Source organism: Oncorhynchus mykiss, chromosome 26 (assembly GCF_057628025.1).
Source record: "Oncorhynchus mykiss isolate SJ-2025 chromosome 26, ASM5762802v1, whole genome shotgun sequence".
NCBI classification, from domain to species: Eukaryota; Metazoa; Chordata; class Actinopteri; order Salmoniformes; family Salmonidae; genus Oncorhynchus; species Oncorhynchus mykiss.
Genome location: NC_143047.1, coordinates 47,635,001 through 47,660,490, shown reverse-complemented (window position 1 = coordinate 47,660,490; position 25,490 = coordinate 47,635,001). Strand labels below are relative to the sequence as shown.

The 25,490-nt window shown below is 45.9% G+C and overlaps 1 protein-coding gene across 3 annotated transcripts in view; it reads left to right on the top strand.

Moving 5' to 3' along the window:
* The window catches only part of vps13c (vacuolar protein sorting 13 homolog C), a 238,197-nt gene that overhangs the window by 2,698 nt on the left and 210,009 nt on the right, over positions 1–25,490 (top strand). For 2 of the 3 annotated variants that reach the window (XM_090223330.1, XM_090223329.1), the window contains exons 2-5: positions 2,847–2,890; positions 7,693–7,735; positions 20,944–21,039; positions 21,451–21,483. In XM_090223330.1, the coding sequence (XP_090079456.1) occupies positions 2,847–2,890; positions 7,693–7,735; positions 20,944–21,039; positions 21,451–21,483 (216 nt within the window). The remainder of the gene's footprint in view (positions 1–2,846; positions 2,891–7,692; positions 7,736–20,943; positions 21,040–21,450; positions 21,484–25,490) is intronic. The other variant, XM_090223331.1, reaches the window with a different exon arrangement.

The following is a 25,490-nucleotide window of genomic DNA, read 5'->3' as shown; positions in this document are numbered from 1 at the left end:
GGATTAATACAGTAGTCGGAATCTATGATTCCTTAGCTAGACAGGACTCTTATTTTTTGTCACAGTTCTAGCCTAGCCGATATCTTTGGAACGTTGAAGCCAGATAACAGCCATTGTATCACATTTGCATAAGTGTCATATGTCCTAGGAAGACCAAAGATATCTGGCAGCACCATTTTGTTGTAATGCTATAGGCTCATACAGGGGAAAACCCTTACTACAAATAGTAACGAACAGATTCCTTTACTAGTCCTGCTTATTCTCTGTAGGCCTAGTTATCGTTATCATGTGTCTCACTCAACCGTCGACTAGGCCCTATACAGAGCTTCATGGTTAAACGTTAAGTCTGTTGGTTGTAACCGGCTGTATGGTCTGTTGATCTCTCTGTTTCACTAAGGAAGTCTTCCGTTTAGGCTTTCTGCCGTTTTGTTGTTTTCATTTATTTTACCTTTATTTAACTAGGCAAGTCAGTTAAGAACAAATTCTTATTTTCAATGACGGCCTAGGAACAGTGGGTTAACTGCCTGTTCAGGGGCAGAACGACAGATTTGTACCTTGTCAGCTCGGGGATATGAACTTGCAACCTTTCGGTTACTAGTCCAACGCTCTAACCACTAGGCTAAGGGTATACCAGAGGTTAGTTTACCCCCTTGGTCCTTGCTAAAAGCCCAAAGGTATTGTTTTGACCACGGTAGTGTTTCTCCAGGTTAATAATATCTAAACGCTACACTAAATTGATGTTGTTTAATTCAATCATTGATGGAAAAAGGCCTACGTTTTAGCACTAGATATGTGAATGGGAGGGCGAAGGAGTACAGAGTCTACCAACAACATATTCTGAAGAGATTATGATCACATGACTGTTCCATCTCAAAGCAAGCTCACTTTTACCTCACAACACTATGAATGCTTTTGTCACACCTTGACGTGGGAGGCTTGGTTGCTTTTAGGCCTGGGTTTATTCTTCCCAAGATCCCAAGGCAGTTAGTTACCTGTCGGAGCTAGATCACCTTACAGTCCTGTGACTGCCGTCAGAGGTGATCAACAACACGGTTTCACCAGATGTGTTGTTACTGGACACAGTGATGTAACACCTAAACCTACGCTAACTCACTGTGATTTAACATCTAGACCAACGCTAACTCACTGTGATTTAACATCTAGACCAACGCTAACTCTCCTCACTGGGATGTAACATCTAGACCAACCCTAACTCTCCTCACTGTGATGTAACATCTAGACCTACGCTAACTCACTGTGATGTAACATCTAGACCTACGCTAACTCTCCTCACTGGGATGTAACATCTAGACCTACGCTAACTCTCCTCACTGGGATGTAACATCTAGACCTACGCTAACTCTCCTCACTGGGATGTAACATCTAGACCAACCCTAACTCACCTCACTGGGATGTAACATCTAGACCTACGCTAACTCTCCTCACTGGGATGTAACATCTAGACCTACGCTAACTCTCCTCACTGGGATGTAACATCTAGACCTACGCTAACTCTCCTCACTTTGATGTAACATCTAGACCTACGCTAACTCACTGTGAGTTAGGCTATATAACCACCAGGCATAGTTGTTTAACCTCCTGTTAGGCCCAGGCTATATAACCACCAGGCATGGTTGTTTAACCTCCTGTTAGGCCCAGGCTATACAACCACCAGGCATGGTTGTTTAACTTCCTGTTAGGCCTAGGCTATATAACCACCAGGCATAGTTGTTTAACCTCCTGTTAGGCCCAGGCTATATAACCACCAGGCATGGTTGTTTAACCTCCTGTTAGGCCCAGGCTATACAACCACCAGGCATGGTTGTTTAACTTCCTGTTAGGCCTAGGCTATATAACCACCAGGCATGGTTTAACTTCCTGTTAGGCCCAGGCTATATAACCACCAGGCATGGTTGTTTAACCTCCTGTTAGGCCCAGGCTATATAACCACCAGGCATGGTTGTTTAACTTCCTGTTAGGCCCAGGCTATATAACCACCAGGCATGGTTTAACTTCCTGTTAGGCCCAGGCTATATAACCACCGTGACTGACTTTTTGTAGTGGCCCGATGAAAGAAACCTGACACCCAGGTCGACACACACAGTTGATAGTTGTCTGAATCTACTCTGCTAGCTGTAAGTCAAGCAGACTTCCTGTAACTAGTGTACGCATTAAACAGACTTCCTGTAACTAGTGTACGCACCAAGCAGACTTCCTGTAACTAGTGTATACACATCAAGCATACTTCCTGTAACTAGTGTATACACATCAAGCAGACTTCCTGTGACTAGTGTATACACATCAAGCAGACTTCCTGTGACTAGTGTATACACATCAAGCAGACTTCCTGTGACTAGTGTATACACATCAAGCAGACTTCCTGTGACTAGTGTATACACATCAAGCAGACTTCCTGTGACTAGTGTATACACATCAAGCAGACTTCCTGTGACTAGTGTATACACATCAAGCAGACTTCCTGTGACTAGTGTACGCGCCAAGCAGACTTCCTGTGACTAGTGTACGCGCCAAGCAGACTTCCTGTGACTAGTGTACGCGCCAAGCAGACTTCCTGTGACTAGTGTACGCGCCAAGCAGACTTCCTGTGACTAGTGTACGCGCCAAGCAGACTTCCTGTGACTAGTGTACGCGCCAAGCAGACTTCCTGTAACTAGTGTACGCGCCAAGCAGACTTCCTGTAACTAGTGTACGCACCAAGCAGACTTCCTGTAACTAGTGAATACCCACCAAGCAGACTTCCTGTAACTAGTGTACGTGCCAAGCAGACTTCCTGTACCCATTATATTATCACTATTAACCTGTGTTTTCTCTCATCTTCTGTCCAGGCAATGTTGTTCTGGAGAACCTGAAAGTTAAAGAAAATGCTTTGGTAAGTCTGCATGACTTTATTGTCATCAACACGTGTAGCCTGTCATTTTAAATAGATGTTATTTACTCTCCAAGTGTCCATCCCTATTGTCCTCACCTCACAGAGGCCTGTAGTAGACTAGGTCAGGTTCTGATCCATCACTATTGTCCTCACCTCACAGAGGCCTGTAGTAGACTGGGTCAGGTTCTGATCCATCACTATTGCCCTCACCTCACAGAGGCCTGTAGTAGACTGGGTCAGGTTCTGAATCATTGATGTAGCCCTCACCTCACATAGGCCTGTAGTACACTAGGTCAGGTTCTGATCCATCACTATTGTCCTGACCTCACAGAGGCCTGTAGTAGACTGGGTCAGGTTCTGAATCATTGATGTAGCCTATACCTGCCTGTTTTCCATACATTAATGATACATGATGTTGATCCCTGACCTTTTCCACTACAGCAACTCACATGTCGATCAAGGAGACAGTCGTGTAATCATTAAATCAACTATAGACTCTGTACAGAGAGGGTGAAGCCTGGTGGTCAGGGCTGTAGTGTTGAATCAGAGGTGAAGGGTGAAGCCTGGTGGTCAGGGCTGTAGTGTTGAATCAGAGGTGGTGGGTGAAGCCTGGTGGTCAGGGCTGTAGTGTTCAGTAGAGGTGGAGGGTGAAGCCTGGTGGTCAGGGCTGTAGTGTTCAGTAGAGGTGGAGGGTGAAGCCTGGTGGTCAGGGCTGTAGTGTTCAGTAGAGGTGGAGGGTGAAGCCTGGTGGTCAGGGCTGTAGTGTTCAGTAGAGGTGGAGGGTGAAGCCTGGTGGTCAGGGCTGTAGTGTTCAGTAGAGGTGGAGGGTGAAGCCTGGTGGTCAGGGCTGTAGTGTTGAATCAGAGGTGGAGGGTGAAGCCTGGCAGTCAGGGCTGTAGTGTTCAGTAGAGGTGGAGGGTGAAGCCTGGCGGTCAGGGCTGTAGTTTTCAGTAGAGGTGGAGGGTGAAGCCTGGTGGTCAGGGCTGTAGTGTTGAATCAGAGGTGGAGGGTGAAGCCTGGTGGTCAGGGCTGTAGTGTTCAGTAGAGGTGGAGGGTGAAGCCTGGTGGTCAGGGCTGTAGTGTTCAGTAGAGGTGGAGGGTGAAGCCTGGTGGTCAGGGCTGTAGTGTTCAGTATAGGTGGAGGGTGAAGCCTGGTGTTCAGGGCTGTAGTGTTGAATCAGAGGTGGAGGGTGAAGCCTGGCGGTCAGGGCTGTAGTGTTCAGTAGAGGTGGAGGGTGAAGCCTGGCGGTCAGGGCTGTAGTGTTCAATAGAGGTGGAGGGTGAAGCCTGGTGGTCAGGGCTGTAGTGTTCAGTAGAGGTGGTGGGTGAAGCCTGGTGGTCAGGGCTGTAGTATTCAGTAGAGGTGGTGGGTGAAGCCTGGTGGTCAGGGCTGTAGTGTTCAGTAGAGGTGGAGGGTGAAGCCTGGTGGGCAGGGCTTTAGTGTTGAATCAGAGGTGGAGGGTGAAGCCTGGTGGTCAGGGCTGTAGTGTTCAGTAGAGGTGGAGGGTGAAGCCTGGTGGTCAGGGCTGTAGTGTTGAATCAGAGTTGGTGGGTGAAGCCTGGTGGTCAGGACTGTAGTGTTGAATCAGAGGTGGAGGGTGAAGCCTGGTGGTCAGGGTGGTAGTGTTCAGTAGAGGTGGAGGGTGAAGCCTGCTGGTCAGGGTGGTAGTGTTCAGTAGAGGTGGAGGGTGAAGCCTGGTGGTCAGGGCTGTAGTGTTCAGTAGAGGTGGAGGGTGAAGCCTGGTGGTCAGGGCTGTAGTGTTCAGTATAGGTGGAGGGTGAAGCCTGGTGTTCAGGGCTGTAGTGTTGAATCAGATGTGGAGGGTGAAGCCTGGCGGTCAGGGCTGTAGTGTTCAGTAGAGGTGGAGGGTGAAGCCTGGCGGTCAGGGCTGTAGTGTTCAGTAGAGGTGGTGGGTGAAGCCTGGTGGTCAGGGCTGTAGTATTCAGTAGAGGTGGTGGGTGAAGCCTGGTGGTCAGGGCTGTAGTGTTCAGTAGAGGTGGAGGGTGAAGCCTGGTGGGCAGGGCTTTAGTGTTGAATCAGAGGTGGAGGGTGAAGCCTGGTGGTCAGGGCTGTAGTGTTCAGTAGAGGTGGAGGGTGAAGCCTGGTGGTCAGGGCTGTAGTGTTCAGTACAGGTGGAGGGTGAAGCCTGTGTTGAATCAGAGTTGGTGGGTGAAGCCTAGTGGTCAGGGCTGTAGTGTTGAATCAGAGTTGGTGGGTGAAGCCTGGTGGTCAGGACTGTAGTGTTGAATCAGAGGTGGAGGGTGAAGCCTGGTGGTCAGGGTGGTAGTGTTCAGTAGAGGTGGAGGGTGAAGTGTGCTGGTCAGGGTGGTAGTGTTCAGTGGTGGTGGAGGGTTAAGCCTGGTGGTCAGGGCTGTAGTGTTCAGTACAGGTGGAGGGTGAAGCCTGGTGGGCAGGGCTTTAGTGTTGAATCAGAGGTGGAGGGTGAAGCCTGGTTGTCAGGGCTGTAGTGTTCAGTAGAGGTGGAGGGTGAAGCCTGGTGGTCAGGGCTTTAGTGTTGAATCAGAGTTGGAAGGTGAAGCCTGGTGGTCAGGGCTGTAGTGTTGAATCAGAGTTGGAGATTGAAGCCTGGTGGTCAGGGCTGTAGAGGTGGGTGGTGAAGCCTGGTGGTTAGGGCTGTAGTGTTGAATCAGAGGTGGAGGGTGAAGCCTGGTGGTCAGGGCTGTAGTGTTCAGTAGAGGCGGAGGGTGAATGCCTGGGGGTCAGGGCTGTAGTGTTGAATCAGAGTTGGAAGGTGAAGCCTGGTGGTCAGGGCTGTAGTGTTGAATCAGAGTTGGTGGGTGAAGCCTGGTGGTCAGGGCTGTAGTGTTCAGTAGAGGTGGAGGGTGAAGCCTGGTGGTCAGGGCTGTAGTGTTCAGTACAGGTGGAGGGTGAAGCCTGTGTTGAATCAGAGTTGGTGGGTGAAGCCTGGTGGTCAGGGCTGTAGTGTTGAATCAGAGTTGGTGGGTGAAGCCTGGTGGTCAGGACTGTAGTGTTGAATCAGAGGTGGAGGGTGAAGCCTGGTGGTCAGGGTGGTAGTGTTCAGTAGAGGTGGAGGGTGAAGTGTGCTGGTCAGGGTGGTAGTGTTCAGTGGTGGTGGAGGGTTAAGCCTGGTGGTCAGGGCTGTAGTGTTCAGTACAGGTGGAGGGTGAAGCCTGGTGGGCAGGGCTTTAGTGTTGAATCAGAGGTGGAGGGTGAAGCCTGGTGGTCAGGGCTGTAGTGTTCAGTAGAGGTGGAGGGTGAAGCCTGGTGGTCAGGGCTTTAGTGTTGAATCAGAGTTGGAAGGTGAAGCCTGGTGGTCAGGGCTGTAGTGTTGAATCAGAGTTGGAGATTGAAGCCTGGTGGTCAGGGCTGTAGAGGTGGGTGGTGAAGCCTGGTGGTTAGGGCTGTAGTGTTGAATCAGAGGTGGAGGGTGAAGCCTGGTGGTCAGGGCTGTAGTGTTCAGTAGAGGCGGAGGGTGAATGCCTGGGGGTCAGGGCTGTAGTGTTGAATCAGAGTTGGAAGGTGAAGCCTGGTGGTCAGGGCTGTAGTGTTGAATCAGAGTTGGTGGGTGAAGCCTGGTGGTCAGGGCTGTAGTGTTCAGTATTGGTGGAGGGTGAAGCCTGGTGGTCAGGGCTGTAGTGTTGAATCAGAGTTGGAGGGTGAAGCCTGGTGGTCAGGGCTGTAGTGTTCAGTAGAGGTGGTGGGTGAAGCCTGGTGGTCAGGGCTGTAGTGTTGAATCAGAGTTGGAGGGTGAAGCCTGGTGGTCAGGGCTGTAGTGTTCAGTAGAGGTGGAGGGTGAAGCCTGGTGGTCAGGGTGGTAGTGTTCAGTAGAGGTGGAGGGTGAAGCCTGCTGGTCAGGGTGGTAGTGTTCAGTAGTGGTGGAGGGTTAAGCCTGGTGGTCAGGGTTGTAGTGTTCAGTCGAGGTGGAGGGTGAAGCCTGGTGGTCAGGGCTTTAGTGTTGAATCAGAGTTGGAGGGTGAAGCCTGGTGGTCAGGGCTGTAGTGTTGAATCAGAGTTGGTGGGTGAAGCCTGGTGGTCAGGACTGTAGTGTTCAGTAGAGGTGGAGGGTGAAGCCTGGTGGTCAGGGTGGTAGTGTTCAGTAGAGGTGGAGGGTGAAGCCTGCTGGTCAGGGTTGTAGTGTTCAGTAGAGGTGGAGGGTGAAGCCTGGTGGTCAGGGTGGTAGTGTTCAGTAGAGGTGGAGGGTGAAGCCTGGTGGTCAGGGCTGTAGTGTTCAGTAGAGGTGGAGGGTGAAGCCTGGTGGTCAGGGCTGTAGTGTTCAGGAAAGGTGGAGGGTGAAGCCTGGTGGTCGGGGCTGTAGTGTTGAATCAGAGTTGGTGGGTGAGAAGCCTGGTGGTCAGGGCTGTAGTGTTCAGTAGAGTTGGAGGGTGAAGCCTGGTGGTCGGGTGGTAGTGTTCAGTAGAGGTGGTGGGTGAAGCCTGGTGGTCAGGGCTGTAGTGTTCAGTAGAGGTGGAGGGTGAAGCCTGGTGGTCAGGGCTGTAGTGTTCAGTAGAGGTGGAGGGTGAAGCCTGGTGGGCAGGGCTTTAGTGTTGAATCAGAGGTGGAGGGTGAAGCCTGGCGGTGAGGACTGTCGTGTTCAGTAGAGTTGTGATAGAAGTTAGAACACAGTGTTAGTGTCTGCTGCTCTGCCAGGAGACCCACGTTCCTCTCAGACTGTCCGTCTATAATCTTCCACTGTCTCCTTTAGCTTCCATTCAAGTGACTCATCTTAAAAGGCATGTATGTTACGGGTCTAATGATGTTGATGTTGATCCTGGTCTGTTGATCCTGGTCTGTTGATTCTGGTCTGTTATTTCTGTTACAGAGTGAGCTGGATGTTCCATTTAAAGTGAAAGCTGGTCAGATTGGTGAGTACCGGCGGCAGCCCCCCCCCCCCCCCCCCCCCCTCCACAGTACACAACACTCTTATTTATTTTCTTCATGTTGTTTTCTCGAGTATCATTCGTAGGTCCACAGCCTTGGTAGTCCTTTATCAGACTCTGGGAGAACTCTGGGATAGTGGTCCTGGTAAAGGACAAGTATTCAATCCATGAAGCATGAAACAAATCAGTAGCTACAGTAGATCCTGGGTCTTAGTTCAGTGACTCTGATCCTGGGTCTTAGTTCAGTGACTCTGATCCTGGGTCTTAGTTCAGTGACTCTGATCCTGGGTCTTAGTTCAGTGACTCTGATCCTGGGTCTTAGTTCAGTGACTCTGATCCTGGGTCTTAGTTCAGAGACTCTGATCCTGGGTCTTAGTTCAGTGACTCTGATCCTGGGTCTTAGTTCAGTGACTCTGATCCTGGGTCTTAGTTCAGTGACTCTGATCCTGGGTCTTAGTTCAGTGACTCTGATCCTGGGTCTTAGTTCAGTGACTCTGATTCTGGGTCTTAGTTCAGAGACTCTGATCCTGGGTCTTAGTTCAGTGACTCTGATCCTGGGTCTTAGTTCAGAGACTCTGATCCTGGGTCTTAGTTCAGTGACTCTGATTCTGGGTCTTAGTTCAGAGACTCTGATCCTGGGTCTTAGTTCAGTGACTCTGATCCTGGGTCTTAGTTCAGTGACTCTGATCCTGGGTCTTAGTTCAGTGACTCTGATCCTGGGTCTTAGTTCAGAGACTCTGATCCTGGGTCTTAGTTCAGAGACTCTGATCCTGGGTCTTAGTTCAGTGACTCTGATCCTGGGTCTTAGTTCAGTGACTCTGATCCTGGGTCTTAGTTCAGTGACTCTGATCCTGGGTCTTAGTTCAGTGACTCTGATTCTGGGTCTTAGTTCAGAGACTCTGATCCTGGGTCTTAGTTCAGAGACTCTGATCCTGGGTCTTAGTTCAGTGACTCTGATCCTGGGTCTTAGTTCAGAGACTCTGATCCTGGGTCTTAGTTCAGTGACTCTGATTCTGGGTCTTAGTTCAGAGACTCTGATCCTGGGTCTTAGTTCAGTGACTCTGATCCTGGGTCTTAGTTCAGTGACTCTGATCCTGGGTCTTAGTTCAGTGACTCTGATCCTGGGTCTTAGTTCAGAGACTCTGATCCTGGGTCTTAGTTCAGTGACTCTGATCCTGGGTCTTAGTTCAGAGAGTTGTTCAGTGACTCTGATCCTGGGTCTTAGTTCAGAGACTCTGATCCTGGGTCTTAGTTCAGTGACTCTGATCCTGGGTCTTAGTTCAGTGACTCTGATCCTGGGTCTTAGTTCAGAGGGTTGTTCAGTGACTCTGATCCTGGGTCCTAGTTCAGTGACTCTGATCCTGGGTCCTAGTTCAGAGACTCTGATCCTGGGTCTTAGTTCAGAGAGTTGTTCAGTGACTCTGATCCTGGGTCTTAGTTCAGAGAGTTGTTCAGTGACTCTGATCCTGGGTCTTAGTTCAGAGGGTTGTTCAGTGACTCTGATCCTGGGTCCTAGTTCAGAGACTCTGATCCTGGGTCCTAGTTCAGAGACTCTGATCCTGGGTCCTAGTTCAGAGACTCTGATCCTGGGTCTTAGTTCAGAGGGTTGTTCAGTGACTCTGATCCTGGGTCTTAGTTCAGAGAGTTGTTCAGTGACTCTGATCCTGGGTCTTAGTTCAGAGAGTTGTTCAGTGAGTCTGATCCTGGGTCTTAGTTCAGAGAGTTGTTCAGTGACTCTGAACCTGGGTCTTAGTTCAGAGTAGTTTTGGGTCTTAGTTCAGAGGGTTCTTCAGTGACTCTGATTCTGGGTCTTAGTTCAGAGAGTTGTTCAGTGACTCTGATTCTGGGTCTTAGTTCAGTGACTCTGATCCTGGGTCTTAGTTCAGAGAGTTGTTCAGTGACTCTGATTCTGGGTCTTAGTTCAGAGGGTAGTTCAGTGACTTTGAACCTGGGTCTTAGTTCAGAGAGTTGTTCAGTGACTCTGAACCTGGGTCTTAGTTCAGCGGGTTGTTCTGTGACTCTGATTCTGGGTCTTAGTTCAGTGACTCTGATCCTGGGTCTTAGTTCAGAGAGTTGTTCAGTGACTCTGATCCTGGATCTTAGTTCAGAGGGTAGTTCAGTGACTCTGGACCTGGGTCTTAGTTCAGTGACTCTGATTCTGGGTCTTAGTTCAATGACTCTGATCCTGGGTCTTAGTTCAGTGACTCTGATCCTGGGTCTTAGTTCAGTGACTCTGATCCTGGGTCTTAGTTCAGAGGGTTGTTCAGTGACACTGGTTCTGGGTCTTAGTTCAGAGGGTTGTTCAGTGACTCTGATCCTGGGTCTTAGTTCAGAGTAGTTCTGGGTCTTAGTTCAGAGCCGCCCTATGGGACTCCCAATCACGGCCGGTTGTGATACAGCCTGGATTCAAACCAGGGTGTCTGTAGTGACACCTCTAGCAGTATGCCTCGTGGATGGACAGAACAGGGTTCTACACCTCTAGCAGTATGTCTCATAGATGGACAGAACAGGGTCCTACACCTCTAGCATTGAGATGCAGTGTCTTAGACTGGCAGTATGTCTCATAGATGGACAGAACAGGGTTCAGTTCTACACCTCTAGCAGTATGTCTCTTGGATGGACAGAACAGGGTTCTACACCTCTAGCATTATGTCTCGTGGATGGACAGAACAGGGTTCTACACCTCTAGCAGTATGTCTCATAGATGGACAGAACAGGGTTCTACACCTCTAGCATTGAGATGCAGTGTCTTAGACTGGCAGTATGTCTCATGGATGGACAGAACAGGGTTCAGTTCTACACCTCTAGCAGTATGTCTCATAGATGGACAGAACAGGGTTCTACACCTCTAGCAGTATGTATCTTGGATGGACAGAACAGGGTTCAGTTCAACACCTCTAGCAGTATGTATCTTGGATGGACAGAACAGGGTTCTACACCTCTAGCAGTGTGTCTCATAGATGGACAGAACAGGGTTCCACACCTCTAGCAGTATGTCTCATAGATGGACAGAACAGGGTTCCACACCTCTAGCAGTATGTCTCTTGGATGGACAGAACAGGGTTCAGTTCTACACCTCTAGCAGTATGTCTCATAGATGGACAGAACAGGGTTCTACACCTCTAGCAGTATGTCTTGTAGATGGACAGAACAGGGTTCTACACCTCTAGCAGTATGTCTTGTAGATGGACAGAACAGGGTTCAACACCTCTAGCAGTATGTCTCGTAGATGGACAGAACAGGGTTCTACACCTCTAGCAGTATGTCTCGTAGATGGACAGAACAGGGTTCAACACCTCTAGCAGTATGTCTCGTAGATGGACAGAACAGGGTTCAACACCTCTAGCAGTATGTCTCATAGATGGACAGAACAGGGTCCTACACCTCTAGCATTATGTCTCGTAGATGGACAGAACAGGGTTCTACACCTCTAGCAGTATGTCTCATGGATGGACAGAACAGGGTTCTACACCTCTAGCAGTATGTCTCTTGGATGGACAGAACAGGGTTCTACACCTCTAGCAGTATGTCTCATAGATGGACAGAACAGGGTTCCACACCTCTAGCAGTATGTCTCGTAGATGGACAGAACAGGGTTCTACACCTCTAGCAGTATGTCTCTTGGATGGACAGAACAGGGTTCAGTTCTACACCTCTAGCAGTATGTCTCGTAGATGGACAGAACAGGGTTCAACACCTCTAGCAGTATGTCTCATAGATGGACAGAACAGGGTCCTACACCTCTAGCAGTATGTCTCATAGATGGACAGAACAGGGTCCTACACCTCTAGCATTATGTCTCGTGGATGGACAGAACAGGGTTCTACACCTCTAGCTGTATGTCTCATGGATGGACAGAACAGGGTTCAACACCTCTAGCAGTATGTCTCTTGGATGGACAGAACAGGGTTCAGTTCTACACCTCTAGCAGTATGTCTCATGGATGGACAGAACAGGGTTCTACACCTCTAGCAGTATGTCTCTTGGATGGACAGAACAGGGTTCAACACCTCTAGCAGTATGTCTCGTAGATGGACAGAACAGGGTTCAACACCTCTAGCAGTATGTCTCGTGGATGGACAGAACAGGGTTCTACACCTCTAGCAGTATGTCTCATAGATGGACAGAACAGGGTTCTACACCTCTAGCAGTATGTCTCATAGATGGACAGAACAGGGTTCTACACCTCTAGCAGTATGTATCTTGGATGGACAGAACAGGGTTCTACACCTCTAGCAGTATGTCTCGTAGATGGACAGAACAGGGTTCAACACCTCTAGCAGTATGTCTCGTAGATGGACAGAACAGGGTTCTACACCTCTAGCAGTATGTCTCATGGATGGACAGAACAGGGTTCAGTTCTACACCTCTAGCAGTATGTCTCATAGATGGACAGAACAGGGTCCTACACCTCTAGCATTGAGATGCAGTGTCTTAGACTGGCAGTATGTCTCATGGATGGACAGAACAGGGTTCAGTTCTACACCTCTAGCAGTATGTCTCATAGATGGACAGAACAGGGTCCTACACCTCTAGCATTGAGATGCAGTGTCTTAGACTGGCAGTATGTCTCATGGATGGACAGAACAGGGTTCAGTTCTACACCTCTAGCAGTATGTCTCATAGATGGACAGAACAGGGTCCTACACCTCTAGCATTGAGATGCAGTGTCTTAGACTGGCAGTATGTCTCATGGATGGACAGAACAGGGTTCAGTTCTACACCTCTAGCAGTATGTCTCATAGATGGACAGAACAGGGTCCTACACCTCTAGCATTGAGATGCAGTGTCTTAGACTGGCAGTATGTCTCATGGATGGACAGAACAGGGTTCAGTTCTACACCTCTAGCAGTATGTCTCATAGATGGACAGAACAGGGTTCCACACCTCTAGCAGTATGTCTCATAGATGGACAGAACAGGGTTCAACACCTCTAGCAGTATGTCTCTTGGATGGACAGAACAGGGTTCTACACCTCTAGCAGTATGTCTCTTGGATGGACAGAACAGGGTTCTACACCTCTAGCAGTATGTCTCATAGATGGACAGAACAGGGTTCAACACCTCTAGCAGTATGTCTCTTGGATGGACAGAACAGGGTTCTACACCTCTAGCAGTATGTCTCTTGGATGGACAGAACAGGGTTCTACACCTCTAGCAGTATGTCTCTTGGATGGACAGAACAGGGTTCAGTTCAACACCTCTAGCAGTATGTATCTTGGATGGACAGAACAGGGTTCAGTTCAACACCTCTAGCAGTATGTATCTTGGATGGACAGAACAGGGTTCAGTTCAACACCTCTAGCAGTATGTATCTTGGATGGACAGAACAGGGTTCTACACCTCTAGCAGTATGTCTCATAGATGGACAGAACAGGGTTCCACACCTCTAGCAGTATGTCTCATAGATGGACAGAACAGGGTTCAACACCTCTAGCAGTATGTCTCATAGATGGACAGAACAGGGTTCCACACCTCTAGCAGTATGTCTCTTGAATGGACAGAACAGGGTTCAACACCTCTAGCAGTATGTCTCATAGATGGACAGAACAGGGTTCTACACCTCTAGCAGTATGTCTCGTAGATGGACAGAACAGGGTTCTACACCTCTAGCAGTATGTCTCGTAGATGGACAGAACAGGGTTCTACACCTCTAGCATTATGTCTCATGGATGGACAGAACAGGGTTCAACACCTCTAGCAGTATGTCTCATGGATGGAAGGAACAGGGTTCTACACCTCTAGCAGTATGTCTCATGGATGGACAGAACAGGGTTCAACACCTCTAGCAGTATGTCTCTTGGATGGACAGAACAGGGTTCTACACCTCTAGCAGTATGTCTCTTGGATGGACAGAACAGGGTTCTACACCTCTAGCAGTATGTCTCATAGATGGACAGAACAGGGTTCAACACCTCTAGCAGTATGTCTCTTGGATGGACAGAACAGGGTTCTACACCTCTAGCAGTATGTCTCTTGGATGGACAGAACAGGGTTCTACACCTCTAGCAGTATGTCTCTTGGATGGACAGAACAGGGTTCAGTTCTACACCTCTAGCAGTATGTCTCATGGATGGACAGAACAGGGTTCAGTTCTACACCTCTAGCAGTATGTCTCATGGATGGACAGAACAGGGTTCTACACCTCTAGCAGTATGTCTCGTAGATGGACAGAACAGGGTCCTACACCTCTAGCAGTATGTCTCGTAGATGGACAGAACAGGGTCCTACACCTCTAGCAGTATGTCTCGTAGATGGACAGAACAGGGTTCTACACCTCTAGCAGTATGTCTCGTAAATGGACAGAACAGGGTTCTACACCTCTAGCAGTATGGCTCCTCATTCCTCCTCATGGCTCCTCATGGCTCCTCATGGCTCCTCATGGCTCCTCATTCCTCCTCATTGCTCCTCATTCCTCATAGCTTCTCATTCCTGCTCATGGCTCCTCATTCCTCATTGCTCCTCATTCCTCATGGCTCCTCATGGCTCCTCATTCTTCCTCATGGCTCCTCATTCCTCCTCATGGCTCCTCATTCCTCCTCATGGCTCCTCATTCATCCTCATGGCTCCTCATTCCTCCTCATGGCTCCTCATGGCTCCTCATTCCTCCTCATTGCTCCTCATTGCTCTTCATTCCTCTTCATTCCTCTTCATTCCTCTTCATTCCTCCTCATTGCTCTTCATTGCTCTTCATTGCTCCTCATTGCTCCTCATTGCTCCTCATTCCTCCATTGTCTCATACCCTTCTCTATTGCCAGTAACATTTCTTGGCAATATAATGCTTCCCAAAAGTACTAGTGTATCACTACCTACCTTATCTCTATCAGCAGAAAACCTTTTAGTTTGGAGGTTTGTAGCAACGGCTTCAAAACATCCAAGAAAGAAGAAGTTTGAGTCATTGATAGCATATTCAGACACAAAGATTAAGGTGTTGCACAACTCTACCCTGTAAACTAGATGTGTAGAATAGAGCTAGTTAACAGGTTACTCTACCCTGTAAACTATATGTGATGAATAGAGCTAGTTAACAGGTTACTCTACCCTGTAAACTAGATGTGATGAATAGAGCTAGTTAACAGGTTACTCTACCCTGTATACTAGATGTGTAGAATAGAGCTAGTTAACAGGTTACCCTGTAAACTAGATGTGTAGAATAGAGCTAGTTAACAGGTTACCCTGTAAACTAGATGTGTAGAATAGAGCTAGTTAACAGGTTACCCTGTAAACTACAGTGCCTTGCGAAAGTATTCGGCCCCCTTGAACTTTGCGACCTTTTGCCACATTTCAGGCTTCAAACATAAGGATATAAAACTGTATTTTTTTGTGAAGAATCAACAACAAGTGGGACACAATCATGAAGTGGAACGACATTTATTGGATATTTCAAACTTTTTTAACAAATCAAAAACTGAAAAATTGGGCGTGCAAAATTATTCAGCCCCCTTAAGTTAATACTTTGTAGCGCCACCTTTTGCTGTGATTACAGCTGTACGTCGCTTGGGGTATGTCTCTATCAGTTTTGCACATCGAGAGACTGACATTTTTTCCCATTTTTTCCCATTCCTCCTTGCAAAACAGTGAGGTTGGATGGAGAGCATTTGTGAACAGCAGTTTTCAGTTCTTTCCACAGATTCTCGATTGGATTCAGGTCTGGACTTTGACTTGGCCATTCTAACACCTGGATATGTTTATTTTTGAACCATTCCATTGTAGATTTTGCTTTATGTTTTGGATCATTGTCTTGTTGGAAGACAAATCTCCGTCCCAGTCTCAGGTCTTTTGCAGACTCCATCAGGTTTTCTTCCAGAATGGTCCTGTATTTGGCTCCATCCATCTTCCCATCAATTTGAACCATCTTCCCTGTCCCTGCTGAAGAAAAGCAGGCCCAAACCATGATGCTGCCACCACCATGTTTGACAGTGGGGATGGTGTGTTCAGCTGTGTTGCTTTTACGCCAAACATAACGTTTTGCATTGTTGCCAAAAAGTTCAATTTTGGTTTCATCTGACCAGAGCACCTTCTTCCACATGTTTGGTGTGTCTCCCAGGTGGCTTGTGGCAAACTTTAAACAACACTTTTTATGGATATCTTTAAGAAATGGCTTTCTTCTTGCCACTCTTCCATAAAGGCCAGATTTGTGCAATATACGACTGATTGTTGTCCTATGGACAGAGTCTCCCACCTCAGCTGTAGATCTCTGCAGTTCATCCAGAGTGATCATGGGCCTCTTGGCTGCATCTCTGATCAGTCTTCTCCTTGTATGAGCTGAAAGTTTAGAGGGACGGCCAGGTCTTGGTAGATTTGCAGTGGTCTGATACTCCTTCCATTTCAATATAATTCGCTTGCACAGTGCTCCTTGGGATGTTTAAAGCTTGGGAAATCTTTTTGTATCCAAATCCGGCTTTAAACTTCTTCACAACAGTATCTCGGACCTGCCTGGTGTGTTCCTTGTTCTTCATGATGCTCTCTGCGCTTTTGACGGACCTCTGAGACTATCACAGTGCAGGTGCATTTATACGGAGACTTGATTACACACAGGTGGATTGTATTTATCATCATTAGTCATTTAGGTCAACATTGGATCATTCAGAGATCCTCACTGAACTTCTGGAGAGAGTTTGCTGCACTGAAAGTAAAGGGGCTGAATAATTTTGCACGCCCAATTTTTCAGTTTTTGATTTGTTAAAAAAGTTTGAAATATCCAATAAATGTCGTTCCACTTCATGATTGTGTCCCACTTGTTGTTGATTCTTCACAAAAAAATACAGTTTTATATCTTTATGTTTGAAGCCTGAAATGTGGCAAAAGGTCGCAAAGTTCAAGGGGGCCGAATACTTTCGCAAGGCACTGTAGATGTGTAGTATAGAGCTAGTTAACATGTTACTCTACCCTGTAAACTAGATGTGTAGAACAGAGCTAGTTAACAGGTTACCCTGTAAACTAGATGTGAAGAACAGAGGTAATTTCTCTCATTCTGGATGAGACGGTCTGTCATGAGATCTGTTCTCTCTGTAATCAAAGCCCACCAGAGGCTGTATCCTCACTGCATTACAACCCTTATAGCCGTTGTTGTTTTACATCAAGCAGTCTTGTTCTAGGTCCTGTATAGTAACTAGGAACTAGTAGGAACTAGTAACTAGTAACTTTTAGGATAGATTTAGCCTTTTGGCTCGTTTTTAAACATCACATGAGTAAAGGATGGAGCCCAGGCCCTATAGATTAAATCACCTAAATACTCTGAGAGAATGTTCAACTCTGCCCTTGGCTTTGTCTCCCCCCCACCCCCCCAGACAGAGGTCTAATGTTGTGTATTGAGGAGATGTTAATGAGCTCTAATGGGAGACGTGCTGTGAGTAGATTCTCTGTCCCATAGATATAGAATGACTAGAATGGGGATTTTTCCCATTCCAGGAAACTTGTCACGGTGGGTGGAGCTGACCAGCGTCCATATTGGGTGTACCTCGGCCTAGAGTGTGTGTGTGTCCCAGACAGAGGTCTAATGTTGTGTATTGAGCTGACCAGCGTCCATATTGGGTGTACCTCGGCCTAGAGTGTGTGTGTGTGTCCCAGACAGAGGTCTAATGTTGTGTATTGAGCTGACCAGCGGCCATATTGGGTGTACCTCGGCCGTGAGTGTGTGTGTGTGTCCCAGACAGAGGTCTAATGTTGTGTATGGAGCTGACCGGCGTCCATATTGGGTGTACCTCGGCCGTGACTGTGGTCCCGAGGGACTTTCTCCCTTCACTTCTAAAAACGAGTTGTGTCTATGGTGACGAGTGTCTTTCTTGACCTGGACACTTTCTCTGATGATCCTTTAACGACATTAGAGAAACTACTGCAGTCCTAAGATGCTTCATATCTCTACTGGGGGAAAGGGTCCACGCCACCCAGAGGTTTGTTCACAACACTGTGAGACAGTTTTGAAAGAATGGATGTTTTTAAAGTTTATTTTATTCGTTACGAGCAGCACAGTGTTGCCCCACATTGAATTAGGCCCCAACTAAACCCAACAGGTGCCTTTTTTTGTTCTTAACTGACTTGCCTAGTTAAATAAATAAATAAATAAAATATCTGGCTTTTTTATCAGTAAATGGATTGAATAAAACATATGTTTTTATTTAGGTTTTACCCCCCCAGTCGCAGCAAAGTGATTTTTTGATGCCATTCAAAAAGGTGTCTAGTCATCAGACACTGTGTGGATGGTGTCTAGTCATCAGACACCGTGTGGATGGTGTCTAGTCATCAGACACCGTGTGGATGGTGTCTAGTCATCAGACACCGTGTGGATGGTGTCTAGTCATCAGACACCGTGTGGATGGTGTCTAGTCATCAGACACCGTGTGGATGGTGTCTAGTCATCAGACACCGTGTGGATGGTGTCTAGTCATCAGACACCGTGTGGATGGTGTCTAGTCATCAGACACTGTGTGGATGGTGTCTAGTCATCAGACACTGTGTGGATGGTGTCTAGTCATCAGACACTGTGTGGATGGTGTCTAGTCATCAGACACTGTGTGGATGGTGTCTAGTCATCAGACACTGTGTGGATGGTGTCTAGTCATCAGACACTGTGTGGATGGTGTCTAGTCATCAGACACTGTGTGGATGGTGTCTAGTCATCAGACACTGTGTGGATGGTGTCTAGTCATCAGACACTGTGTGGATGGTGTCTAGTCATCAGACACTGTGTGGATGGTGTCTAGTCAGACACTGTGTGGATGGTGTCTAGTCAGTCTAGTCATCAGACACTGTGTGGATGGTGTCTAGTCAGTCTATTCATCAGACACTGTGTGGATGGTGTCTAGTCATCAGACACTGTGTGGATGGTGTCTAGTCAGACACTGTGTGGATGGTGTCTAGTCAGTCTAGTCATCAGACACTGTGTGGATGATGTCTAGTCAGTCTAGTCATCAGACACTGTGTGGATGATGTCTAGTCAGACTATTCATCAGACACTGTGTGGATGGTGTCTAGTCAGTCTATTCATCAGACACTGTGTGGATGGTGTCTAGTCAGTCTAGTCATCAGACACTGTGTGGATGGTGTCTAGTCAGTCTAGTCATCAGACACTGTGTGGATGGTGTCTAGTCAGTCTATTCATCAGACACTGTGTGGATGGTGTCTAGTCAGTCTAGTCATCAGACACTGTGTGGATGATGTCTAGTCAGTCTAGTCATCAGACACTGTGTGGATGGTGTCTAGTCAGTCTAGTCATCAGACACTGTGTGGATGGTGTCTAGTCAGTCTAGTCATCAGACACTGTGTGGATGGTGTCTAGTCAGTCTAGTCATCAGACACTGTGTGGATGGTGTCTAGTCAGACACTGTGTGGATGGTGTCTAGTCAGTCTATTCATCAGACACTGTGTGGATGGTGTCTAGTCAGATACTATGTGGATGGTGCTGTCTGTTTTAGAGCTGGTATGTAGTCTGTCTTCTGAAAGACACTGTGGATGGTGCTGTCTGTTTTAGAGCTGGTATGTAGTCTGTCTTCTGAAAGACACTGTGGATGGTGCTGTCTGTTTTAGCTGGTATGTAGTCTGTCTTCTGAAAGACACTGTGTGGATGGTGCTGTCTGTTTTAGAGCTGTTATGTAGTCTGTCTTCTGAAAGACACTGTGTGGATGGTGTCTAGTCAGACACTGTGTGGATGGTGCTGTCTGGTTTAGAGCTGGTATGTAGTCTGTCTTCTGAAAGACACTGTGTGGATGGTGTCTAGTCAGACACTGTGTGGATGGTGCTGTCTGGTTTAGAGCTGGTATGTAGTCTGTCTTCTGTGTCGTGGGAACTGAAAGGTGTGTTTATGAAGGAAAAGATGCTCAGCCTGAAAAATGGGGCCGACTATTCCTGGTTTAGACGACATCGATTCAATCGATCAGAAGCACAAAGGCTCAACCTAATCAAACGACAGCCACCATGAATGAATTGAGTCGAGCTTTATATGGTAAACCAGCATATCAGATAGAATAGGTTGTAGTTAGACAAGTCTACAGAAGACCATGAGGTAAGGTTATTAAATAACTCTGATGTTATTGTAGTTAGATAATACAGAACACCATGAGGTAAGGTTATTAAATAACTCAGATGTTATTGTAGTTAGATACCATGAGGTAAGGTTGTTAAATAACTCAGATGTTATTGTAGTTAGATAATACAGAGCACCATGAGGTAAGGTTATTAAATAACTCCAATGTTATTGTAGTTAGATAATACAGAACACCATGAGGTAAGGTTATTAAATAACTCAGATGTTATTGTAGTTGTTAAATAACTCCGATGTTATTGTAGTTAGATAATACAGAACACCATGAGGTAAGGTTATTAAATAACTCAGATGTTATTGTAGTGAGGTAAGGTTATTAAATAACTCAGATGTTACTGTAGTTAGATAATACAGAACACCATGAGATAAGACTGTTAAATAACTCAGATGTTATTGTAGTTAGATAATACAGAACACCATGAGGTAAGGTTATTAAATAACTCAGATGTTACTGTAGTTAGATAATACAGAACACCATGAGGTAAGGTTATTAAATAACTCAGATGTTACTGTAGTTAGATAATACAGAACACCATGAGGTAAGGTTATTAAATAACTCAGATGTTACTGTAGTTAGATAATACAGAACACCATGAGGTAAGGTTATTAAATAACTCAGATGTTATTGTAGTTAGATACCATGAGGTAAGGTTATTAAATAACTCAGATGTTACTGTAGTTAGATAATACAGAACACCATGAGGTAAGGTTATTAAATAACTCAGATGTTACTGTAGTTAGATAATACAGAACACCATGAGGTAAGGTTATTAAATAACTCAGATGTTACTGTAGTTAGATAATACAGAACACCATGAGGTAAGGTTATTAAATAACTCAGATGTTATTGTAGTTAGATACCATGAGGTAAGGTTATTAAATAACTCAGATGTTACTGTAGTTAGATAATACAGAACACCATGAGGTAAGGTTATTAAATAACTCAGATGTTATTGTAGTTAGATACCATGAGGTAAGGTTATTAAATAACTCAGATGTTACTGTAGTTAGATAATACAGAACACCATGAGGTAAGGTTATTAAATAACTCAGATGTTATTGTAGTTAGATACCATGAGGTAAGACTGTTAAATAACTGATGTTATTGCATCCTCTTGACTTCCCATTGACTTGAGGACCTTGTTGTTTTTCAGGAAAACTGACATTGAAGATCCCTTGGAAGAACTTGTACAATGATGCTGTAGTTGCAACATTAGATGGTCTGTATCTGCTGGTGGTTCCTGGAGCAAGTAAGGAACCGTTTATACCCTCTGTCTTTGTGTTCTATGGCGCTAAATGATTCCAAATGAATCTAAAAGATTCCAAATGAATCTAAAAGATTCCAAATGATTCCAAATGATTCCAAACGATTCCAAACGATTCTAAAGGATTCCAAACGATTTAGTGTTGGCCTATATCTAGCCCTACATGCCAGTGTCATGAATTGATTCATAACAACACTCTTTGAGATTTGTGACACTTGATTTTTTTAAGACTTGTGACACTGTAATACTGTCCTGTAGACTGCTATGCCACTAAATACTGTCATGATGACTGTTATGCCACTGTAATAATGTCCTGTACTATAATGAGTTACAGTGGCCTCCAGCCGCCAACGCTCCTTAGGAAGATCTATTTCAATGGCGCTATCTGTGTTTCAGCTGTGTCTCAGTTACGTACATGTCCATACAATGGTAAGAGGATCCTCCAGTCTGGGTTCAGGGTGGTGAACTGAGACCAATCAAGTCTCTCTCTGGACTCTGGGAATGTCCTCTTTCTCCTTCGTTTAACACTGGGTTCTCCAACTCCTGTCCTAGAGAGCTTCTGGGTGTGCAGGCTTTCGTTCCAGCCCTGCAGTAAACACAACTGAATCAGCGATTTCAGCAATCTGAAATACCTTAATTTGATTTATTTAAATCCGGTGTCTTAGTGAGGGGCTGGAATAAAACCCTCCACGACCAGTATCTCCCCAGAACCAGACTACACCGCTAGGCTGGAATAAAACCCTCCACGACCAGTATCTCCCCAGAACCAGACTATACCGCTAGTCTGGAATAAAACCCTCCACGACCAGTATCTCCCCAGAACCAGACTATACCGCTAGGCTGGAATAAAACCCTCCACGACCAGTATCTCCCCAGAACCAGACTATACCGCTAGGCTAGAATAAAACCCTCCACGACCAGTATCTCCCCAGAACCAGACTATACCGCTAGGCTAGAATAAAACCCTCCACGACCAGTATCTCCCCAGAACCAGACTATACCGCTAGTCTAGAATAAAACCCTCCACGACCAGTATCTCCCCAGAACCAGACTATACCGCTAGGCTGGAATAAAACCCTCCACGACCAGTATCTCCCCAGAACCAGACTATACCGCTAGGCTGGAATAAAACCCTCCACGACCAGTATCTCCCCAGAACCAGACTATACCGCTAGTCTAGAATAAAACCCTCCACGACCAGTATCTCCCCAGAACCAGACTATACCGCTAGGCTGGAATAAAACCCTCCACGACCAGTATCTCCCCAGAACCAGACTATACCGCTAGTCTAGAATAAAACCCTCCACGACCAGTATCTCCCCAGAACCAGACTATACCGCTAGTCTAGAATAAAACCCTCCACGACCAGTATCTCCCCAGAACCAGACTATACCGCTAGGCTAGAATAAAACCCTCCACGACCAGTATCTCCCCAGAACCAGACTATACCGCTAGGCTAGAATAAAACCCTCCACGACCAGTATCTCCCCAGAACCAGACTATACCGCTAGGCTAGAATAAAACCCTCCACGACCAGTATCTCCCCAGAACCAGACTATACCGCTAGGCTAGAATAAAACCCTCCACGACCAGTATCTCCCCAGAACCAGACTATACCGCTAGGCTAGAATAAAACCCTCCACGACCAGTATCTCCCCAGAAACAGACTATACCGCTAGTCTAGAATAAAAGCCTCCACGACCAGTATCTCCCCAGAACCAGACTATACCGCTAGTCTAGAATAAAACCCTCCACGACCAGTATCTCCCCAGAACCAGACTATACCGCTAGTCTAGAATAAAAGCCTCCACGACCAGTATCTCCCCAGAACCAGACTATACCGCTAGTCTAGAATAAAACCCTCCACGACCAGTATCTCCCCAGAACCAGACTATACCGCTAGTCGTTTCAGCTTGATGATTTAACACTGGTAGTGTAGTATTAGAATGGTTTGTATTGTGGGTTTTATTCTGGAATCTTCTGAGCTTCTCCAGACTTTTTGTTTTTTGGGGGGGACCTGTTTTCGATGGCAAGGTTTTGTCCTGAGAACACATGAATAGCTGAGTCAGATACTGACACAATGACAGTTATACGGTACCTGTATATCCGCTTTAAGTCTTTATCTGTCCCAGTGTTTTATACCCTTGGTTGGTTATGGGGTCTATACTTCCATTAAACACCAGCTCCAATCTACTAACAGGTGTTTTACATCCTTGGTTGGTTATGGAGTCTATACTTCCATTAGACACCAGCTCCAATCTACTAACAGGTGTTTTATATCCTTGGTTGGTTATGGGGTCTATACTTCCATTAAACACCAGCTCCAATCTACTAACAGGTGTTTTATATCCTTGGTTGGTTATGGGGTCTATACTTCCATTAAACACCAGCTCCAATCTACTAACAGGTGTTTTATATCCTTGGTTGGTTATGGGGTCTATACTTCCATTAAACACCAGCTCCAATCTACTAACAGACAGATAGTGTTTTACATCCTTGGTTGGTTATGGGGTCTATACTTCCATTAAACACCAGCTCCAATCTACTAACAGGTGTTTTATATCCTTGGTTGGTTATGGGGTCTATACCTCCATTAAACACCAGCTCCAATCTACTAACAGGTGTTTTATATCCTTGGTTGGTTATGGGGTCTATACTTCCATTAAACACCAGCTCCAATCTACTAACAGGTGTTTTACATCCTTGGTTGGTTATGGGGTCTATACTTCCATTAAACACCAGCTCCAATCTACTAACAGGTGTTTTATATCCTTGGTTGGTTATGGGGTCTATACTTCCATTAAACACCAGCTCCAATCTACTAACAGGTGTTTTACATCCTTGGTTGGTTATGGGGTCTATACTTCCATTAAACACCAGCTCCAATCTACTAACAGACAGATAGTGTTTTACATCCTTGGTTGGTTATGGGGTCTATACTTCCATTAAACACCAGCTCCAATCTACTAACAGGTGTTTTATATCCTTGGTTGGTTATGGGGTCTATACTTCCATTAAACACCAGCTCCAATCTACTAACAGGTGTTTTACATCCTTGGTTGGTTATGGGGTCTATACTTCCATTAAACACCAGCTCCAATCTACTAACAGACAGATAGTGTTTTACATCCTTGGTTGGTTATGGGGTCTATACTTCCATTAAACACCAGCTCCAATCTACTAACAGACAGATAGTGTTTTACATCCTTGGTTGGTTATGGGGTCTATACTTCCATTAAACACCAGCTCCAATCTACTAACAGGTGTTTTACATCCTTGGTTGGTTATGAGGTCTAGACTTCCATTAAACACCAGCTCCAATCTACTAACAGGTGTTTTATATCCTTGGTTGGTTATGGTGTCTATACTTCCATTAAACACCAGCTCCAATCTACTAACAGACAGATAGTGTTTTACATCCTTGGTTGGTTATGGGGTCTATACTTCCATTAAACACCAGCTCCAATCTACTAACAGACAGATAGTGTTTTACATCCTTGGTTGGTTATGGGGTCTATACTTCCATTAAACACCAGCTCCAATCTACTAACAGGTGTTTTACATCCTTGGTTGGTTATGAGGTCTAGACTTCCATTAAACACCAGGTCCAATCTACTAACAGACAGATAGTGTTTTATATCCTTGGTTGGTTATGGGGTCTATACCTCTATTAAACACCAGCTCCAATCTACTAACAGGTGTTTTATATCCTTGGTTGGTTATGGTGTCTATACTTCCATTAAACACCAGCTCCAATCTACTAACAGGTGTTTTATATCCTTGGTTGGTTATGGGGTCTATACTTCCATTAAACACCAGCTCCAATCTACTAACAGACAGATAGTGTTTTATATCCTTGGTTGGTTATGGGGTCTATACCTCTATTAAACACCAGCTCCAATCTACTAACAGACAGATAGTGTTTTATATCCTTGGTTGGTTATGGGGTCTATACTTCTGTCTGAAACACAAGTCTTCTTTCTGCAAGTTTTAAAAATGTCTCATGTTTTTTTTTCAACGTGTCTTGTTTTGAGTCATGAAAAATAACAATCCGGACGTTTCCGTTAATCAAGAAGGTTTTTCAGATATCATTTGTTGAATGGAAGTTCCAGTGTCATTTCACATTCAATTGTGACATTTACATTAGATTATTTAATAAGACATAAGACGATGTATGGCCCAGCCCTTCTTCCTGTACTGTGTGTTTTAGATTCTTTAATAAGACGATGTATGGCCCAGCCCTTCTTCCTGTACTGTGTGTTTTAGATTCTTTAATAAGACGATGTATGGCCCAGCCCTTCTTCCTGTACTGTGTGTTTTAGATTATTTAATAAGACGATGTATGGCCCAGCCCTTCTTCCTGTACTGTGTGTTTTAGATTCTTTAATAAGACGATGTATGGCCCAGCCCTTCATCCTGTACTGTGTGTTTTAGAT